The sequence below is a fragment of the Phyllostomus hastatus genome, unplaced genomic scaffold (genome assembly GCF_019186645.2).
Source record: "Phyllostomus hastatus isolate PE091 unplaced genomic scaffold, TTU_PhHast_1.1 phas_contig_495, whole genome shotgun sequence".
NCBI lineage: Eukaryota > Metazoa > Chordata > Mammalia > Chiroptera > Phyllostomidae > Phyllostomus > Phyllostomus hastatus.
The window spans coordinates 6,925,361-6,941,427 of record NW_025333895.1 but is presented as its reverse complement, the minus strand read 5'-3'; the positions used below and the strand labels follow the sequence as shown (position 1 = coordinate 6,941,427).

At 59.0% G+C, this 16,067-nt stretch overlaps 1 protein-coding gene across 3 annotated transcripts in view; it reads left to right on the top strand.

Annotated features, from left to right (window-relative positions):
• MED27 (mediator complex subunit 27) overlaps positions 1-16,067 on the top strand; it is a 152,208-nt gene that overhangs the window by 96,836 nt on the left and 39,305 nt on the right. For 2 of the 3 annotated variants that reach the window (XM_045846495.1, XM_045846494.1), the window contains exon 4: positions 7,742-7,835. The exons of the other annotated variant lie outside the window; for it this stretch is intronic. In XM_045846495.1, the coding sequence (XP_045702451.1) occupies positions 7,742-7,835 (94 nt within the window). The remainder of the gene's footprint in view (positions 1-7,741; positions 7,836-16,067) is intronic. 3 annotated transcript variants of the gene reach the window in all.

Genomic DNA, 16,067 nt, shown 5'->3' with positions numbered 1-16,067 from the left:
TCAGCACGGGTGTGCCGCGCCTGGGGCGTGTGCAGAGTCCCGGCAGGGGCCGGGGGCGGGGCCTCGGGCTGGCCGCTCCCTGGAGCGACTGTCTGACCACTGAGAGCAGAACTCAGAGTCCCTGCCATGCAGGCACGTTTGTCCCGGGGGCGGAGGGTGCGGTTCCTGGACTGTGAGGGCGTTGCTGACCACCGCACGCGCTTGCGTCATGTGTTGTACGCCTGCAGCCAGTCCCGTGTGCGGGGCTGTGAGCGGCATTCTCTCTGTTCGTGCAGTCTACCCCGTGTGCTCTCGGGCACTCACAGTCACGTGGGGACAGGGTTCTTGCCTTGCATGTGCGCAGTGAACCGCCTCTGGAACTGCTCACCACACGACAGCCTCGCCTGGCCGAGCCAGGCCTGTGCGACCAGTCCGCACTCGGTGACCGGTCTGCGTGTGACCTTGGGCGGGGCGGCCGTGGGGCTGGGGAAGCCGGGGAGCCTTCGTGCCCTTGTGTCCTGGTCAGCTCCCTGGTGGAAAGCCAGAAGCCCGGGGGTATGCTGTCACCGCGTCACGTGCTTGCACACTCGTCACCGCCCATCTGAGCGCCAGGTGTCACTTCACCAGGTCTGACGCAGCAGGCCGGCTTCGTAACTGTCTTTGATGGCAGTTGCCGGGAGGCTCGGTGTGCGCGTGCTTTCCTTGTTGGGCGGCGTCTCTCTGACGTGCCAGGGCTCGCAAAGGAGTAGCTGTGGCGTGAAAATTACAAGCCTTCCCCAAGGTTAACACACTGTCTCAGTGTTTGGGGGAAAACTGGGACCTACAGATATTGAGTACAGTTTTAGTGCAAGAACAGAAATTGAGAAAAACATCTGCCTTTCAGTTACTAACATAAAATAAAATGCAAAATAAGTGCCTACTGTTCTGCCCCTTCCTGTTACCTGCCAACTTTGTACGTGAACTGAGAGTCACACAGTCAGAAGCCCAACAGGCGGACGGAGGGCGGTTTCACTCGGTTGTCTTGTTTCTCTGGGCGTGAGCTGGCGGCCCTGAGGGGGATGCAGTGCAGCGAACGAGGTGGGGGCCCCCGCGTGTCGGCCTCCGGCCGCGGCACTGTGCCCCCGGGCCCCCTCGGGCACTGCGTGGCACTTGCCGAGGGATGGGGAGAGAGAAGGCCGTGAGCTGGGTTCGTGTTGGTGCGCCGCGGGAACGTCATCCAGCCGTCTTACCGGACGTGCAGGGAGCGAGAGAACGAAGTAGACCCGCGTCTCTGCAGGCCCCTCACAGGGCCGCCGCCCAGAGCCAGGGGGCCCTGGAGTGGGGCCCGCCGCTCAGCCGCCTGGGACCTCGGGCCGGTCGCTCAGCCTCCTCTTTCTCTGTCGTGTCACACCTGCCCCTGCTGCTTCCCAGAGCAGGTGAGAGAGCCGTGAGACCCAGGGCGCGAGGGCTTCTGAGCCCGGGGACGCAGTGCCCGCTGCCCCATTCCTCCCAGCCCTCCTGCAGCAGGAGGCTGGGCGAGGCCCACCGCCCCAGCCACCCCACCCCACTCCCAGAGAGCCCACCGCGGGCAGTGGCCTCTGCTGTTCTCCGTCCTCCCAGTTACTGTCATTGCCCGGACACAGGGACCATTCGTGGGGACCGCAGGCACTCAGCAAGGGGCAGCTTTGTGGCCCACCTCGGTGCTCCTCTGTGCCGTGTGCTGAGCAGAGCTCTGTCTTTGCGGTGGTGCTGGCCACACGTGCCCACGAACCGCCGGGGCTGCCTGGCACCCAGCGGAAGGCGGGCTCCGCGAACTGCACGAGCGGCGGGTCCCTGCGCGCGCACTTCGGCTTGAGGCGCGGGGTGGTGTTTGTGGGCTCGTGCGGGTGCTCCCCCTCCTCTGTTTGTGCAGGCGGCAGGGCTGCGGGCGGGCGCGCGCAGGCCCAAAGGCACGCCCGAGGGGGGCGGGGGCTCCCTGCGGGGTCTGTGGCCCGGCCCCCTCACTCCGCGGTGGCAGCGGGCCTTCTGAGCTGCACAGCTGTGTGCTGGGGTGCCGACCCCATGGAGAGGCCTCGGCGTTTCTGAGGGCCTCCCCTGGGCAGAGAGCAGCGCAGGAGGCGGCTGTGGGGTAGGGGCGGGGGGCGGGGGGGGACGGGTGCAGTGAGAGAGGACCGCAGTCCAGGCACGTGCTCTCGCTTCCATGGGGGGCGGGGGGCAGCGAGTCTCGTTTCTGCCGCGCCACCCGGGAGAAGCACCAGAAGTCTTTCCCAGACATGACGCAGGCGTCCTCCAGATCTGAGAAGTGGGGCCCGAGGGAGAGCCGTGAGCCCTTTTGGCCTGAGTGTCCAGTCTCTTTCGCTGGCGTGTTGAGAGTGGTAGGTGAGGGTTCAGGCAGCCGCACCCCCACGGGGTCATTAAACCGGCCCCCTCGGCGTCCCCCACCGGCGGAGTCCCCTCGGCTGTCACCTGGACAGGTGTGGAGGAGGACGCTCTGTCACTTTCAGGCCGTGCAGAGGACGTCCACGGGCACTACCCTTGTCCCAGATGTGGCTGACGAACCCACGCGCTCCTGCCGCTGGGGTCGGGCACGGGTGGGGACAGTGAGCAGGGCGTGTCATGTGGTGCGCGCCGTGTGGGGGAGACGGGCGCCTGAGTCCTGCCAGAGCCGATGGGCACCTGGCTCCCCGGGAGCACTGGCGGGAGGCCAGACTGGCTGCGGTTTTGTTTTCTTCTGAGGAGGGGTCAGACTCTAGAGAACCCAGCCATCTGTCCAGCAAGTTACGTTACGGCTTTAATGACAAATAGTTCACAATTGTTCTAATGTGTAGAGTGGAAAACGAACGTTTTGTGAAACCAGCATCTTTAGAAATGTTTCCCACATTCTGTTGTGTTATCGTTCTGCATTGCGATTCCAATTTGGTAGCACGTATCTCTGTACTAACGCTTTTGCAGGATTAATTAGCTGGTTAGAAGCAGCGTGTTAGAACGGGCATGCGCGGCACACGCTTCCTCAGAAGGCTCCGGCGTCTGGGGGGCCTCGGCTCCCACCAGAGCGGCTGCGGGGGTTTGTGGCCGCGTGTTAAGCTTGGAGACTGGAAGCTGCTCTGCCGCTTTCTTCGGGGTTTGCCGCGTGCGGTCTCCGGGTGCCGTTATCGGTGGCTTCTGGTGGCTGGGGCAGTGGGCTCGCCCAGCACCTCAGATCCGCCAATAACGTCTGCTGCAGGGAACTGTGCATCTGAGCTGTTTCCTGGCTGCCTCACCTGAGTCCACACGACTGGCCTTCCAATGTCCTGGCCGCTCGGCGCAGCACACAGGGAAGGCATGCGTCGCAGGCGCCAGGCCCCGCGGGGCGGTGCTGTGCTGTGCTAGGACCCAGCACGGAGGGAGGGAGTCATGAGATCCCGCGGAGAGTCCTGTTGGGAAGAACGACATTAAACAAATAGTTACCGGAAAAACCTCTTCATTACAACCAGGGCAGGAGACGCAGAGGAGAACTTAACAGCCCCGTGAGCGGGGAGAGGAGACGCACTGACTGGCTCGGGCCGGGGGCGTGCCGGCAGGGGAGGGGGCTTCCCCCGCCGCTGGTGTTTCAGCCGAGCAGGGCTGGCCGGCACCTGGGGTGGACGCTGCAGTGACGAGCCCTCCAGGCAGAGAGTGCAGAGCGTGCCCGGTGTGCAAGGCGGTGCCGGGCGGTGCGAGCCTGCTGAGGCCGTTCCGGGAAGGAGGAGGCCCGGCCGGTCGGCAGCAGTGGCAGCAGCTGACCGCAGCAGCTGACCGCAGCACCTGTCGGGCCCTCTGAGGGCCCGGGGCCTGAGCTCACCCTGAGCTGGGCCTTCCACAGCGACAGAGAGGAAGGAGCATCTGTAAAGCACGCGTGCATGTGGCCATGAGAGCCTCGTCTCTCTGCGGTCACGGAGGCAGGTCCTTGACCTTGGTGGGGAGATGAACCCCGTAGTCTCTTACGGGTTTGCAGAAAGCCCTTGGGCTTTGGAGGAAGTACCGAGTGTCATTCCCTGAGACCCATGTGGGTGATTGATTGGGTGGCAGGACTGAAGTACCCCTGGTGGCCAGCAGTACCCGGTGCCTTGGGGAGGCGTCACAGGGGTGTTCCCCCTCGTGGAAGTGCTGGGTGGAGGGGGCGTCAGAGGAGGGGCTTCTGGGGTCCCGGCGCTCTTTTGGAAGGAGCAGGCCAAGGTACTTGAAGAAAAGCATAAGGGAAGGAGGTTTAAGGGCTTCAGAAATTGACGCTGGGGTCTGAGGATGGCCTGCCTGTTCCTGACGCAGCAGAGGTGGCGAGGCGACTGGCTCTGGAGCTGCGTCCGAGGAGGCCTGTGGAAGCCTTGAGAAGGGTCTGCTGGACGGTCCTGGGGGAGAGCGGGTCGGAAGCCCTGGGAGTCTCACTGGAACTGGGGAGCCGGGAGGGGGGTGGGGTTCTCTGATTGGTTGAAGGTGAATTTCCTGCCTGAGAACACCCAAGCGATGAGCCACACCTTGAAGTGGACCTGCGATTTCTAGGGGTCCGTGTTCCGAACCCCGCTCCTGGACCGTGGAGCCACGAGCTCATCGGAGAACCCGGCCGCTCTCCATCCGACAGGCTCCTGTAATGTAAATAGGAGCAGCGATCTCTCCAAGTTATTACCCTGTTAACAGGTTGACAGATATGTGCAAATTGTGACTCACTGCTCAATTTGGCACTAAATTAATCTTTCCACGCTGCATCTGCTCGAGTGTGAACGAGTCACCACTGCTGGGTTACTGCTTGTTTGCCTGGCTTCCGAAGGTAAAAATTAATGTCATCCTGCACAGAAGGGACGGCGCACGCGGCGGCGTGCAGGAGGGGCGCGCACCGTCCCGCCGGGGCCCGGCCCTGCCCCCGAGCCCCCAGCCTCAGCCGGCCGGGGAGGCGGCATTCGGGGAGCCCCGCCCGAGGGGCACCTGGGGCAGCCACCCCCCCGTGCAGTGCCCCTCGGCAGAAGGAGAGTGTCCTTTGTCTCCAGCTCTGCCTTTCTGTCAAGTCGCAAGTGGCGGGTTTGCGTTTCGAGAGCTGGGTCTGCTTGGAAGTGAAATGTTTTGATTTTTGCTTCTAGGATTTAGCTGTTGTTTTCTCCGTGAAAGCACAGCTGACTTCCCCTCCTTCTCTCCTTGGCAAACACATAATGTCACCTGTAAAAAAGGAAATTTGCATCTCCTTTATGTTGGGCTTGTGAATGAAGAACAGTCTCCTTGAAAATCACTCCTGCTCAGTAAAGTCTCTGGGTTGAGCGTGCCGAGCCTTTTCTGTGATCGTGGGTAGGGCAGGAAAAGTTGCCTCCCCGGACCTCTCCACTCTCCTACTCGGACAGCAGACGTCCTTCATAGGGGCTCTTTTCCCCTGCCGCTGTCTCCCTTGACAAGTGAAGAACTCATTAACAAAAACGAAAAAGGAACCCAAAACGGCAAGGGACGTGTGCCGTCTGCCCAGACAGCACGCCGGCCCTCCCTAAGGGCGTCCTGGAACCTGCACGCCTGAGCCCGGCATCTGGGTTTCTCGGTTTCCTGGGATCATCACTTCACCTCCTTGTTCCCTGTTTCCTAGTCTAGTGAGGAGGCGAGTCTTCCAGAAAGGACTCTGAACCTGTCAAGGTGAAGGGCACCGGGAGAGCAAGTGACGGAGTTACCTTTGCACTGGAGTTCTGGGCGTGCATTTGCATTCTGCTGTCCAGAGCTGGCACGGCTATTGATTGAGGGTCGGCTGGGAAGCGTTGCCTACACCTGCCGTTAGCATACACTTAGCAGTGACCTCTGTTCACCCAGGACAGCGGGTTGCTCAGGACGCTGCCTGCTGAGGCCGAAGTCGCCGCAGTCAGTCAGTCTACGTGCTAGGTGTAGAAGAGAAGCGTGCGAGCGTTTCCAGGGACATGGTGTGTGCCGTGTGCCTCCCACCGGGTCTCGAAACGTCAGGCGCTGATGAAAAATGAGTTCCTGTCCTCCCGTCTCCGTCTTCCACCTTTTGTAGCACTTAAGCCTAGAGCCAAGGCTGTGTGTCATGCCCCCGTGAGTCTGGAAGGAGGCTGGGACAGGAGGCGTGGTTTCCTGGTCACGGTCTCCGAGCCCCTTCCAGACTCACCCGAACGGGGCTTTGAGAAACACCTCGTGTTCTTTCTGAGCTGGTTCGCCTGCGAGTGCCTTATCCTCGCCTTTCGGTTCTTCCCGGAGGCGGCCGGCAGCTGTTAGGTCCTGGGTTTGCAGAGGTCGCTCCTGCACGGGAAGAGTGCCCGTCCCCCCAGCCCTCTCCCAGCAGCAGAGAGCCTTCGGGCACCTCCCCCTCCTCTCACGCTCGCTTCCTACTGCTAATTCCTTGTCTGCCACCGGCCTTCTGTCGTTTTTTCTCTTCCTTCTTCAACTCAGAGTTCAAAACTGCATAATCCTCTCTAAGGAAAGCCCGGGAAGTTAATCAGTGGGATTACTCTCCACTTTCACAGCCGATACGCTGTGTTCACTTTTTCAACAAACGGCGTTGCGCTGCCCGCCGCCTCTCCGGAGCCCCAGGTTTTGGGCTGGAACCGCTTCGTGTTGTGAGCGGAGAGCTAACCTCCCTGCTCCCCCAAGAGAACAGAGCTTTTCCATGTCCCTCCTCTAATGGACATGTAATTTAATTTGTCGTATCCAACAGATACAAAATCCAACGCAGGGTCCTTAATGGATAGTTTTGCATCCCAGCTATTGTGTTATGCATCCCCTCTGTGGCCAGCGGATTAGACGGGGGCACGGAGGCCGGTGTGATTTCACTCCCAGAGGGTCTGAGCCAGACCCAGCTCTGCGGGTGCTGCGGCTTGGCGCCTCTGCACAGGGCGCCGCCCTGCAGGGGAGGACCCGTCCTGCGGACCAGGCCCACGGTGCACCGGGAGCAGGGTGCTGGTGCTCTCCCTGTGAGCCGGGTCCGTGCCCCGTGCTTCCAGTCAGCTGTCTCAGTGACGACAGTAAGGCCTTAAGAGCTAATCGTCACTGCAGGTTCCCTCTGGGACAGAGGGCTCCCTTTTGGAAGAAGGCCCCCAAGGAAACTGGAACTGGTGGATGGCCCAGGTGTGTGCCTGTGCTGAGAGAAGTGGGCGGTCGGGGGGGCGGGTGGAGGGCGAGCCTCGGAGTGGGTGCCGAGTCAGCGGGCCAAGGGAGAGGCAAGGCAGAGCGGGAGGCTGTGCCCCCGGCGAACCAGCACGCTCCTGAGCCGCCGCGGCTCAGAGCCCGGGGCACGCAGGCTGTGAACACCCGCGCGAACACAAACCGTGATACAACTTGAATTAGCGTGCCGCCGGGAGACCGCAGGTGACCGCAGGTGACCGCAGGAACTCGGCCCCGGAAGTGGGTGGTTCCAGTGACCGAGCCGAGAAACCAGACGGCAGGTGGTGAGGCGGCCAGAGCTGAGCCCGGGAAGCAGCTGCCTTCCTGGCGCTGAGGCCAGAGCGGGGAGCCCAGCGGCCAGCACGGTGACCGAGCCGAGTTCTGGTCTCCTGCAGGAGAGGGTCGCCGGGCCACGCCCTGAGGTGGGAAGGCAAGACTGATGCCGACCGAGAACACCCCAGGGAGAACACCGAAGCGACCGCTGAGAAGCGCTTAGCTCGGGAAGGCAAGAGGAGGAGCAGGGGTGCAGTATTTTTATCAGAAGCCATGCTGGCCTGTTTGCCTTCCTGAGAATGCACTCCATGAATTAAAAACTAAGTTGGAAAGAGGAGCTTTAGAGCCCGTGGACTTGCATTGGTTTGACCAGGTCTCGCCTCACCCACGGGTGTTTCCTCTTCCCGCCCAGGTACGTTGACGACGTGATCAGCCGCATCGACAGGATGTTTCCAGAGATGTCCATCCACTTGTCCAGACCCAACGGGACCTCAGCCATGCTCCTGGTGAGTTCCAGCCGACGGTCGGCGGGGGCGTGTGGCAGAAAGTCGGCCTCGGGGTTAGGGGTTACCGTGCCGGTGCTGCGTCGTCGGAGGTACAGAATGGAAGTTAAATCCCAGCTGGAGGCAGATGGCGCGTTTCTCTGCGTCGGCGTTCCGCAGTGCAGAACCCTGCGCTTCGTTCGGAACTTTGCTTCTGAGCAAAGCTGCAGAGCCCTTCTCGCATTAACCGGAGAGGAAGGACACTCCGAGACCGTGTCACCAGCCAGTCGGCTCCTGGCGTTCCAGCGACTCTGTTCTCTGGTGTCCCAATGACAGGAGTCCCCTCAACTCTTGGACCCTGCTAACGGAGACGCCCCTCGAAACAGAAGCAGGGTCTGTGGGGAGTCGCTCATAACGCCCATTACGTATTCGAGGAAACTGTCCTGAGACCTGGTCACTGATGGCGTCCACCCCTGTGGTTTCTGTTGGTTTGCTGGGAGCCGGCGGGCCTCATGACCTCCCCACTCCTGATGTTCGCGGTCGTGTGAGTTCGCCGGAGACGGGGTGTCTGGGGGACAGAGCGGGCAGCAGTGCTGCACCGGGGCACCCTCAGAAAGGCGCAGAGCGGGGACGGCGAGAGGCCCCGCGAAGGGCCTGTGTAATAATAGCATGCACGCGCGGAACCCCCGAACGCCGGTTTGGGGGAGCACCACGGGCTACAGAAAGCAGAACTGGTCGAGCGAGAGCGGTGGGTCCTGACGGGTGTCGGGGCGGTGCCTCCGGGCCTTCGGGTGTCTCAGCCTCCGGGCGCCTGTGGGGGCAGCCCGCACCTCGGCGCTGTGCTTTGGTGAACTCCCGGGAGGAGCGCCAGCCGGGGTGAGCTGCTGCCGCGCGCCCCCGCCCTCGCCCGGGACACGGGCGGACCCGGTGCCCGTCTCTCGGGAGAGGAACAGTGGGCTCGAGGGACGTGGGGTGCCTCGTGGGGGGGTGGAGTTTATCTGGGTGACATGCTACGTTTCTTTAAGATCCTTTCTGTTGACACATACGGTGAGTGAGATAATGCGGTGTTCTTTTAATAGAAGAACGATTTGTGTCTGTCTGCGGAACATGAAGAAGTGTCTTCTGCCTCAGTTCTTTCCGCCTCTAAACTGCAGGGTCCTCTGTACCCAGCAGCTGAAACAAACGCCGCTTCCAGCGCACTTGACGAGGACCGGAGAGTTGGTTAGCGAGGACAAAAACGAGTGCGTCCTCGGTGACATAGGTCTGTTCTGTCACTCTTGGGCCACTGAGCTTGCATTTCTCGAGGAAGGTGGGAGCTTTTACCCCTCCACCCCCCAGCCCCCACCAGTGAGGGGCAAATTCAGGCGCCGTGGTCTAGCCAGTTGCTCGTGAGCTTCCTTCAGGGACTCGGGGATTCACAGACGGTGGAGCTTACCTGCAGGAGTAGCAGTGGGTGGTCTGCCTCAGCGTCAGATTGCCAGGGGGGTGGTCGTACTTTCAGTGTAATGGCCTTACGGGGCCTTTGCTTTCCAAAGGTGGCACCTTACAGACGGCAGGTCTCGGGGCCCTGCACTGCCCCCGCACCTAGCTCGAGGCTGAAGGGGACTCCCACCTGGGAGGACCGGCAGCTGCCACCTCCCCTGCTCCCCTCCCTAGCACCCCGGTCCCCGCACTGCCGCCCGCAGGGCACCGCCCCGGCTGGTTCGGACCAGGGTTGGACGAGTTGTCTGGAGCCGAGCTGGGGTGGGCTGTGCTCGCCTGGGGTGCCGTGTGCCCGGGAAGCTGGGTGGCAGTGGGGCTGGTGGGCGCAACCTCCGGGCGCCGTGAATGGTGGCGGCGTGGCGCCCACGTTCACAGGGGTGCAGAGGCGGCTGTGGCGGAGGGGCCCGGCCTCCACGCGGAGCGTGTCCTGCTGATCTCACTGCTGGTGCAGAGGTCTGCTGGTCTGGGCATGTTGGTGCAGAGGGGTCTTCAGACTTCCGGTGCACGTGCATGGGGAAACAGGCAGCCACTGAACTCCGGAGCCCCTGACCCGGCGCAGGCTTTGGTGGTCCCGAGTGGTTTCCTCCTTCACCGAGAGGCAGAGGGGCCTCGGAGGCACCGTGACCTGTCGTTGGGAGCCCCCCACCCCCACATCAGCACTGGTCTCCTCAGGACCTAGGAGGGGAACGGGGAGGGCGCACTTGGCACTCTCTTGGGCGGTCGGGGTCCGTTTGGCTCACCCGAAGCTAAACCGGCCTTTCCTTGCTGGCCTGGAGGCATCGGGGCCGCAGAACCCATCGGAACTTGAGGAGCCGTCCCTTCTGGCCTGGGCGCTGAGGCTGACGTGGAAGTGCACGCGCACTTCCTCTCAGCGCCTACGGCGGTGCGCAGACAGTGCGTGCGGGGGCGGGGGGGGGCGAGAGGAAGTGGAGGGCGGGCAGGTGTTTGGGAAGTGTCTGCTGAGCAGAGGCTCGACAGACGGATGGAAGCAGCACTCTCCTCACACGTCAGACTGTCCCCACTGGCTGCGAGGGGGACCCGCCCCCCCGGGCAAGGAGGGCTGAGGCGTTAACACCGGTGTGGCCCCAGAACTGTCCGGACGCTGGTGGCTGTGACTCCCGCAGCGTCCCTGGGAGTCTCCCACAGCCGGCTATAGCCCGTGCACCCCGGGCCCCGGCTGCTGGGAACGGAACCCTTCAGCCTCCGGTCTCCCAGAGCGCCCCAGCGGGCGGGCGGGCGGGGGGCTGCGCTGGCATGCCATAAGGTAACAACAGCTCGTGATGTAACGAACCCTGTTTCCGCTCTCGGAAGGGATGAGCTCAGTCCTCCGAAAATAAACCGAGCTATGTTGATATTTAGTTTCAGTCAATCTACCACCTAACATCCCATTATTAGTATTCTTCAAACCGTCAAAATATTGTAAGAGCTCAACTGAGTCAGAGACTAGAACAAGCAGCTGGCTTCTTCTGGCATTTAAAGTATTGATCTACAACTGTGACTGATTCACTAGATATAAAAATGTAAGAAAAGATGGAAAAGATGAAGCTTCAGCCATGATACTTGGAAGGTAACTTGATATTGTATACAGTTCATCTTTATAGGTTTTTGATTTGCAGCAGATAAAACTCATGTGTCAATCTTTCTAAACATGCATTTTAACTAACCTTCAGTTGCTTTGACATACTCATGCCTTGCTTTTGAATGACACGTCTCTTTTTAAACCATCCAGACGCGCGATCGTGCCAAGGTTGAGAAGCCCTGGTTTAGTGCGTGCCATGTGTGGTGTCCCGTGGAAATGCCAGCGTGTTCTCCCACGGGGCCTTTTCCCAAGTGCACGGGGACGGAAATAGTAGCTCCGGTTGTCCTTCAGAAGTTTCTGAAGAGGCTGCAGCACCCGCTCTAGGGCCCTGGACGGCGTTTTAACATTTTCGTCACAGCACAGAATGTTATTGGAGTTCTTTGCTAAATGCCTTCTTTAAATGCCACTGTATAAGACTTATAAGAAAAAGCAGCTTTTATTTTCTACTTCGTGTTTGGCACATAAAAGTCATGCATTTGTTTTCACACATTGGACCCATTTTCAAGGCAGCGAGCAGCGCTCCCGCCGTGGGCCAGAGCAGCGCTCCCGCCGTGGAGAAGCGGTGCGCAGAGACCGCTTCTGGGGGTCCCGAAGTCAGCACCGTCCTGGTGGCAGTGCTGAGATCCCGCTCTCCCTCTCCACTCTCGTTCATCATCGACAAGTTCGGGGTGGAGTTCCCCGGAGGCTCCGCTGTGTCAGATGACGTCATCACCCTAGCGTTTGTCGGCTCGCGCCTCGGTGTCAGACAACTCTGTTGTGTTTCTGAAACGGTGACTGCGGAGAGCCGTGTCTCAGAAACTGAAGTTCCTTAAGGCCCGCGGTCAGTCTCACCAGCACAGTGAGTCCCTAAGACCAAAATGCGAGAGCTGCAGCTTTAAGGGGAAATGTGTCTGACTTAACCCAAGAACGTTCAGAACAGCACATCCAGCTACACTTCAGAAAAGTGGTTCCAAAAATGTGCGTTGCAATGGTAGTGAAGTGAATGGAGGTTTATTACTGATTTGAAAAATCGGTTAAAAAAAATGTCGAAAAGTGAAAAGCAAGGAATATTGGCCTTTCCACACGACAGCTAACTCAAGTGTCTTCAAAAGAACATTTTTAAAGCGCTTTGAAGGATTCAAGCACCGTCTAAGTTCCAGATGACGCCAAGGGGCTGCTGGTGATTTTGCTGGATGCAGTAATGGCCTCGCGGCTGTAAAACCGAAAGTCTGCTTTTCAGAGATGGACACCGAGGTGTGTAAAGTTGAAATAATATGTGTGAGTTTTGCTTTAAACTATCTTCACCCCCCCGCAAAAAAAAAGGGATAGATAAAGCAGGTGAGGCAAAATCTAAGTCTTGGCCATTTTTTAATTTGGGTGGTTATTAAATAATCTCTGTTCCTTTATGTTTGAAAATGTTTGCAACCAGAAGTATTGTAACTACCTAAATCCAGCTCTCCCATGGATCCTCCAAAAAATCCAGGAAAACGCAAACAAGTAAAACTACAGAAAACACCATAAACACAGCAGGAGACCACGAATGGCCACGCCTCAGGAAAAAAGCAGGCGGCACCGCCCCGCCAGTGGGCTGCCACTCGCGCTGTCACCATAGAGCTCTGCTTTTGGGCAGGGCCTCACACAGAGTCCGGGCTGTGTGGTTCCCCGGGAAGTCCTGGGGCAGGCCCACGGCGGGGAGACGATAGAATCAGCAGGTGTTTGCCCTGGGAGAGGGGGGTGGGCGTGGACTGGGCGGGGTTTGGGGGGGAGTCCCGTGCATGGACAAAGGTTTATGTGGCTGTGTGCATTTCCCAAATTTCAGGGAACAGCACAGGTAGGAGTTGTACGTTTTGCTCTAGGCAAACTTTACTTCAAAAAGTGTTTAAACATTAAACTCTCCTGAATGGCATGCTTGCTAAGTGGTTAGGGATGAAGTGTACTAATGTCTGCAGCTTCCAAATGCAGAGGACTTCCCAGCAGCGGGGAAACCCACAGCCCCACTCCCCCGGCGGCGGGCCTGCCTGCCGTGAGGCCAGGGTCCCTTCCTGATCGCCAGGTTCTGTTACCAAACCCAACCAGGTGGGGAGTGGGGGCGGGCCTACCTCTGCTGCCTACTGGCAGTTCCCCAAAGATGGAGTTCGGTGAAAAAGAAAGGAATCTTTTATTTAATGGCAAGTTTCTGCCTAAAATATCTGGGTAACAAAAGTAAGGGGAAGGGAAAAGTCAGGGTATGGCATCAAAGATTGTCTCGTTAGAGCTACTGCCAGGCTCAAGAACTGAAAGTAACACGAGAGCGAAAGCCTGTTCACCAGGGCCTTTGGAAACAACAGCCAGCTTCTGCCGCAAAGCCCGTTCCCACTAAGACACCCAAAGAAAAGTCACCCTGTCACCCTCTGCCAGCTCAGCTCAAGGTTATACCAGGAATCTCTTCTGCCACCCTAAGGTGCCGTAAACATAGGTGGCTTAGCTGGTCCCCAGTCCCTGTCTGGCTCCAGGACTCTCTAGGAGTCTGCGCCCCAGGCCTCTGCTCACAGGCCAGCACTGGCCACCGCTGGCAGGCCTGCTGGCGACCAGTGACGTGTCCCCCTCCCAGGGGAGGGGAACAAACCCACTGCCTTTCTGCTGTCTGGCGCGCTCTGTTTCAAAACTCCTCTCCCAGAATCCCATGCGAAAAGCCAATGAGAGGGTCCAGCCTCCCAGCCAGTGGCATTAAGGTAGATCAGTGGAGAGTGAGATGGAGATGCATGGAATAACCAGGCAGGACAAAATGATGGTTACGGGCCCCAGCTCCTGGGAGTGTGGCCGTTCACTCTGCAACTCCTTGGACTCTTTAGGTGTTTGAGATTTTCCGTAATAAAGTGTCGAAGGGCTAAGCGACGCAAGGTGAGGACCGCCCGCCCTGCCCCGTGCCCCGTGCCGACCTCAGTGTGCTCAGGCGCGTGGGGAGGCGAAGGGTGTTCTCGAGTCAAAAACTGAGACGTTAAAGACAGAAACAGGCAAAGAATGTAAAGACACGAGAAGGGTTTATTATACAAAGTAAAAATGATAAAATTATCTCAGAAATTGACTACATTTTCAGAAGCTCGAGGAAAAACCGGAGTCCAATGACATTTAATGAAGGATATTGAGGAAATGGCAGGAAACAACCAAGAGAATGAAAGGAAGAGAAAGAAAAGAGTAAGAAGGGGTCGGAGAGGAGGCGGCTGAAGTGCCACATGAGGCAAGGAAAACGCGCGTGCACTGTGACTGGAGTTTGTGAAGGAGGAGAGCGAAGTGGCGGGGGGGCAGGACCAGCAGGGGGACTGTCGTGTCTGGAGCTGGAGGGGGTCTGAATCTGCGCGGGGAAGGGCTCCCGGGGCACCTGGGAAAATCGACCAGCGGCAGTCCGGTCTAAGATACATGCTGGTGATACTCTCAGACTTCAGAGATGAAGAAAAACCCCCAGGGCTTCCAAGCAAAAAAAAAAAAAGAAAAAAAGAATCAAATAAATGACGAGGCAGGAGACTTGGTCTGGCATCAGACGCCTTGAAATCAATGTATAAGGCGAGGCAGTGATGGAGCCCCATGGTCAACGACGGCGTGACTCAAGGACATGTGCGTCTCTCAAGCATCCAGGCCAAGAAAAACCGTTTCAAACACGGAAGTCTGTGCCTGTTACCCCGTCCTAAGGAATTGGCGGGAGGGTGGGCTCCATCCAGCCAGGAGATGGCGGGAGGACCTCAGCCTGCGGACCGAGAGCGGGCGTGTGACGCGTGTGAGGGAGGGCGGGAAAGGAGGGCGCTGCTGGGGGTGAAGTGGCGATGCGCCCCGTGTGGGTTCCAGCGCGGTGGGCATCCTCGGAACCGAAGAGGGAGGGGACAGGCAGCGGGGACAGCAGAGCGAGCTCGCTGGTTTTCGTGTGTGTGACGGATGAGGCTCAGAGGTACTGTTAAAAATCGGCCCCCGAGACGCTGCACGCGGGGGCGGAGGGCATTATTAGAGTGTATAGCTGTTGAGCGTGCACTTCACAGCTGCGCCTTCCCGATTCCGAGCCCCCCTGAGCACAGCCGGGCTGCGGGTGACCAAGCGGGCGAGCACAGGGGAGCATTGAACGTGTAACAGAGCGTACAAGCTGTGCAACTACGGGAGCAGCGTGAGACCGCACGTATCAGTCACACCCACACAGGTGAGCGCGTTTAACTTCTTGCTCGTGAAAAGACTTTTAAAGTTGGTATTAAAGTTCCTATGAAAAAAAAAACATGCAAGAAAGGGCAGGAACCCACCAGAAGGGGGCAGCTGCCCGGGGACTGGCCGTGTCTGTCATCAAAACACACGCCACCAGGGCCGGCCGGCCTTTTGGTGTCTCTGGGCCACGCTGGAAGAAGAGTCGTCTTGGGCCAGACATTAAATACAGTGCGACGCAGCATCACAAAAATACCTCATCGTGTTCTAAGCAAGTCTACGGTTCGTACTGGGCCGCACTCGCAGCCATCCCGGGCTGCACGCGGGCTGTGGGTTGCACGCCCCTGCGAGAGCATCTGTGGCTGAAGCTGTGTGGCCGTGGCCCGTGGGCGAACACACCGACGAGTAGAGTAGAACAGGCTAGAGCACATACGAAGGGTTAGCCCGTGAGAAAGCTAAGGCGGCATCTGAAATCCTAGGGCCTCAGTCATCGGAGGGAAAAAAATGTAGCCAGGAAACATGAAGTCAGAAGACAACTGACAGGCTAGGAGAAAATATTTGCAACATATATCAGAGATGCAGGGCTCATATCCCTAAGATCACTTTCAAAATCTTAAAAGTGAAGGGGAAAAGACCAAAAATGGGGTAGAAAATGAGGAAAAGAAACAGACAATTCACCCCACTGAAAGATATATAAAAATGGCACTTAAACATATGAAAGGATGTTCCACCTCTCCATAATTAGAGAAATGCAAATTGAGGCTGCGCTGAGGTGCCATTTCTCACCTACCAGATTGGCAAGAACCGCGGAGCGCGGCACCGCTTGCTGCGCACGAGCCCGGGAGGAAGCAGACGCTCTCAGATGTCAGACGCCGCCGCCCCTGGGACTGGAGGCGGCCCCGCCCACCTGGAGGGACTTGGGGGTGTCTGATGAACCCAGGCGTGTTCACCTTCCGACCCAGCAGCACCGCTCCCAGGAGGTGCCCCTGACGGCGCACGCCCAGCAGCAGGAGAGTGCGTGTGCGCAGACCGTTGGTCGGGGCTCGCTTGTAATTCAG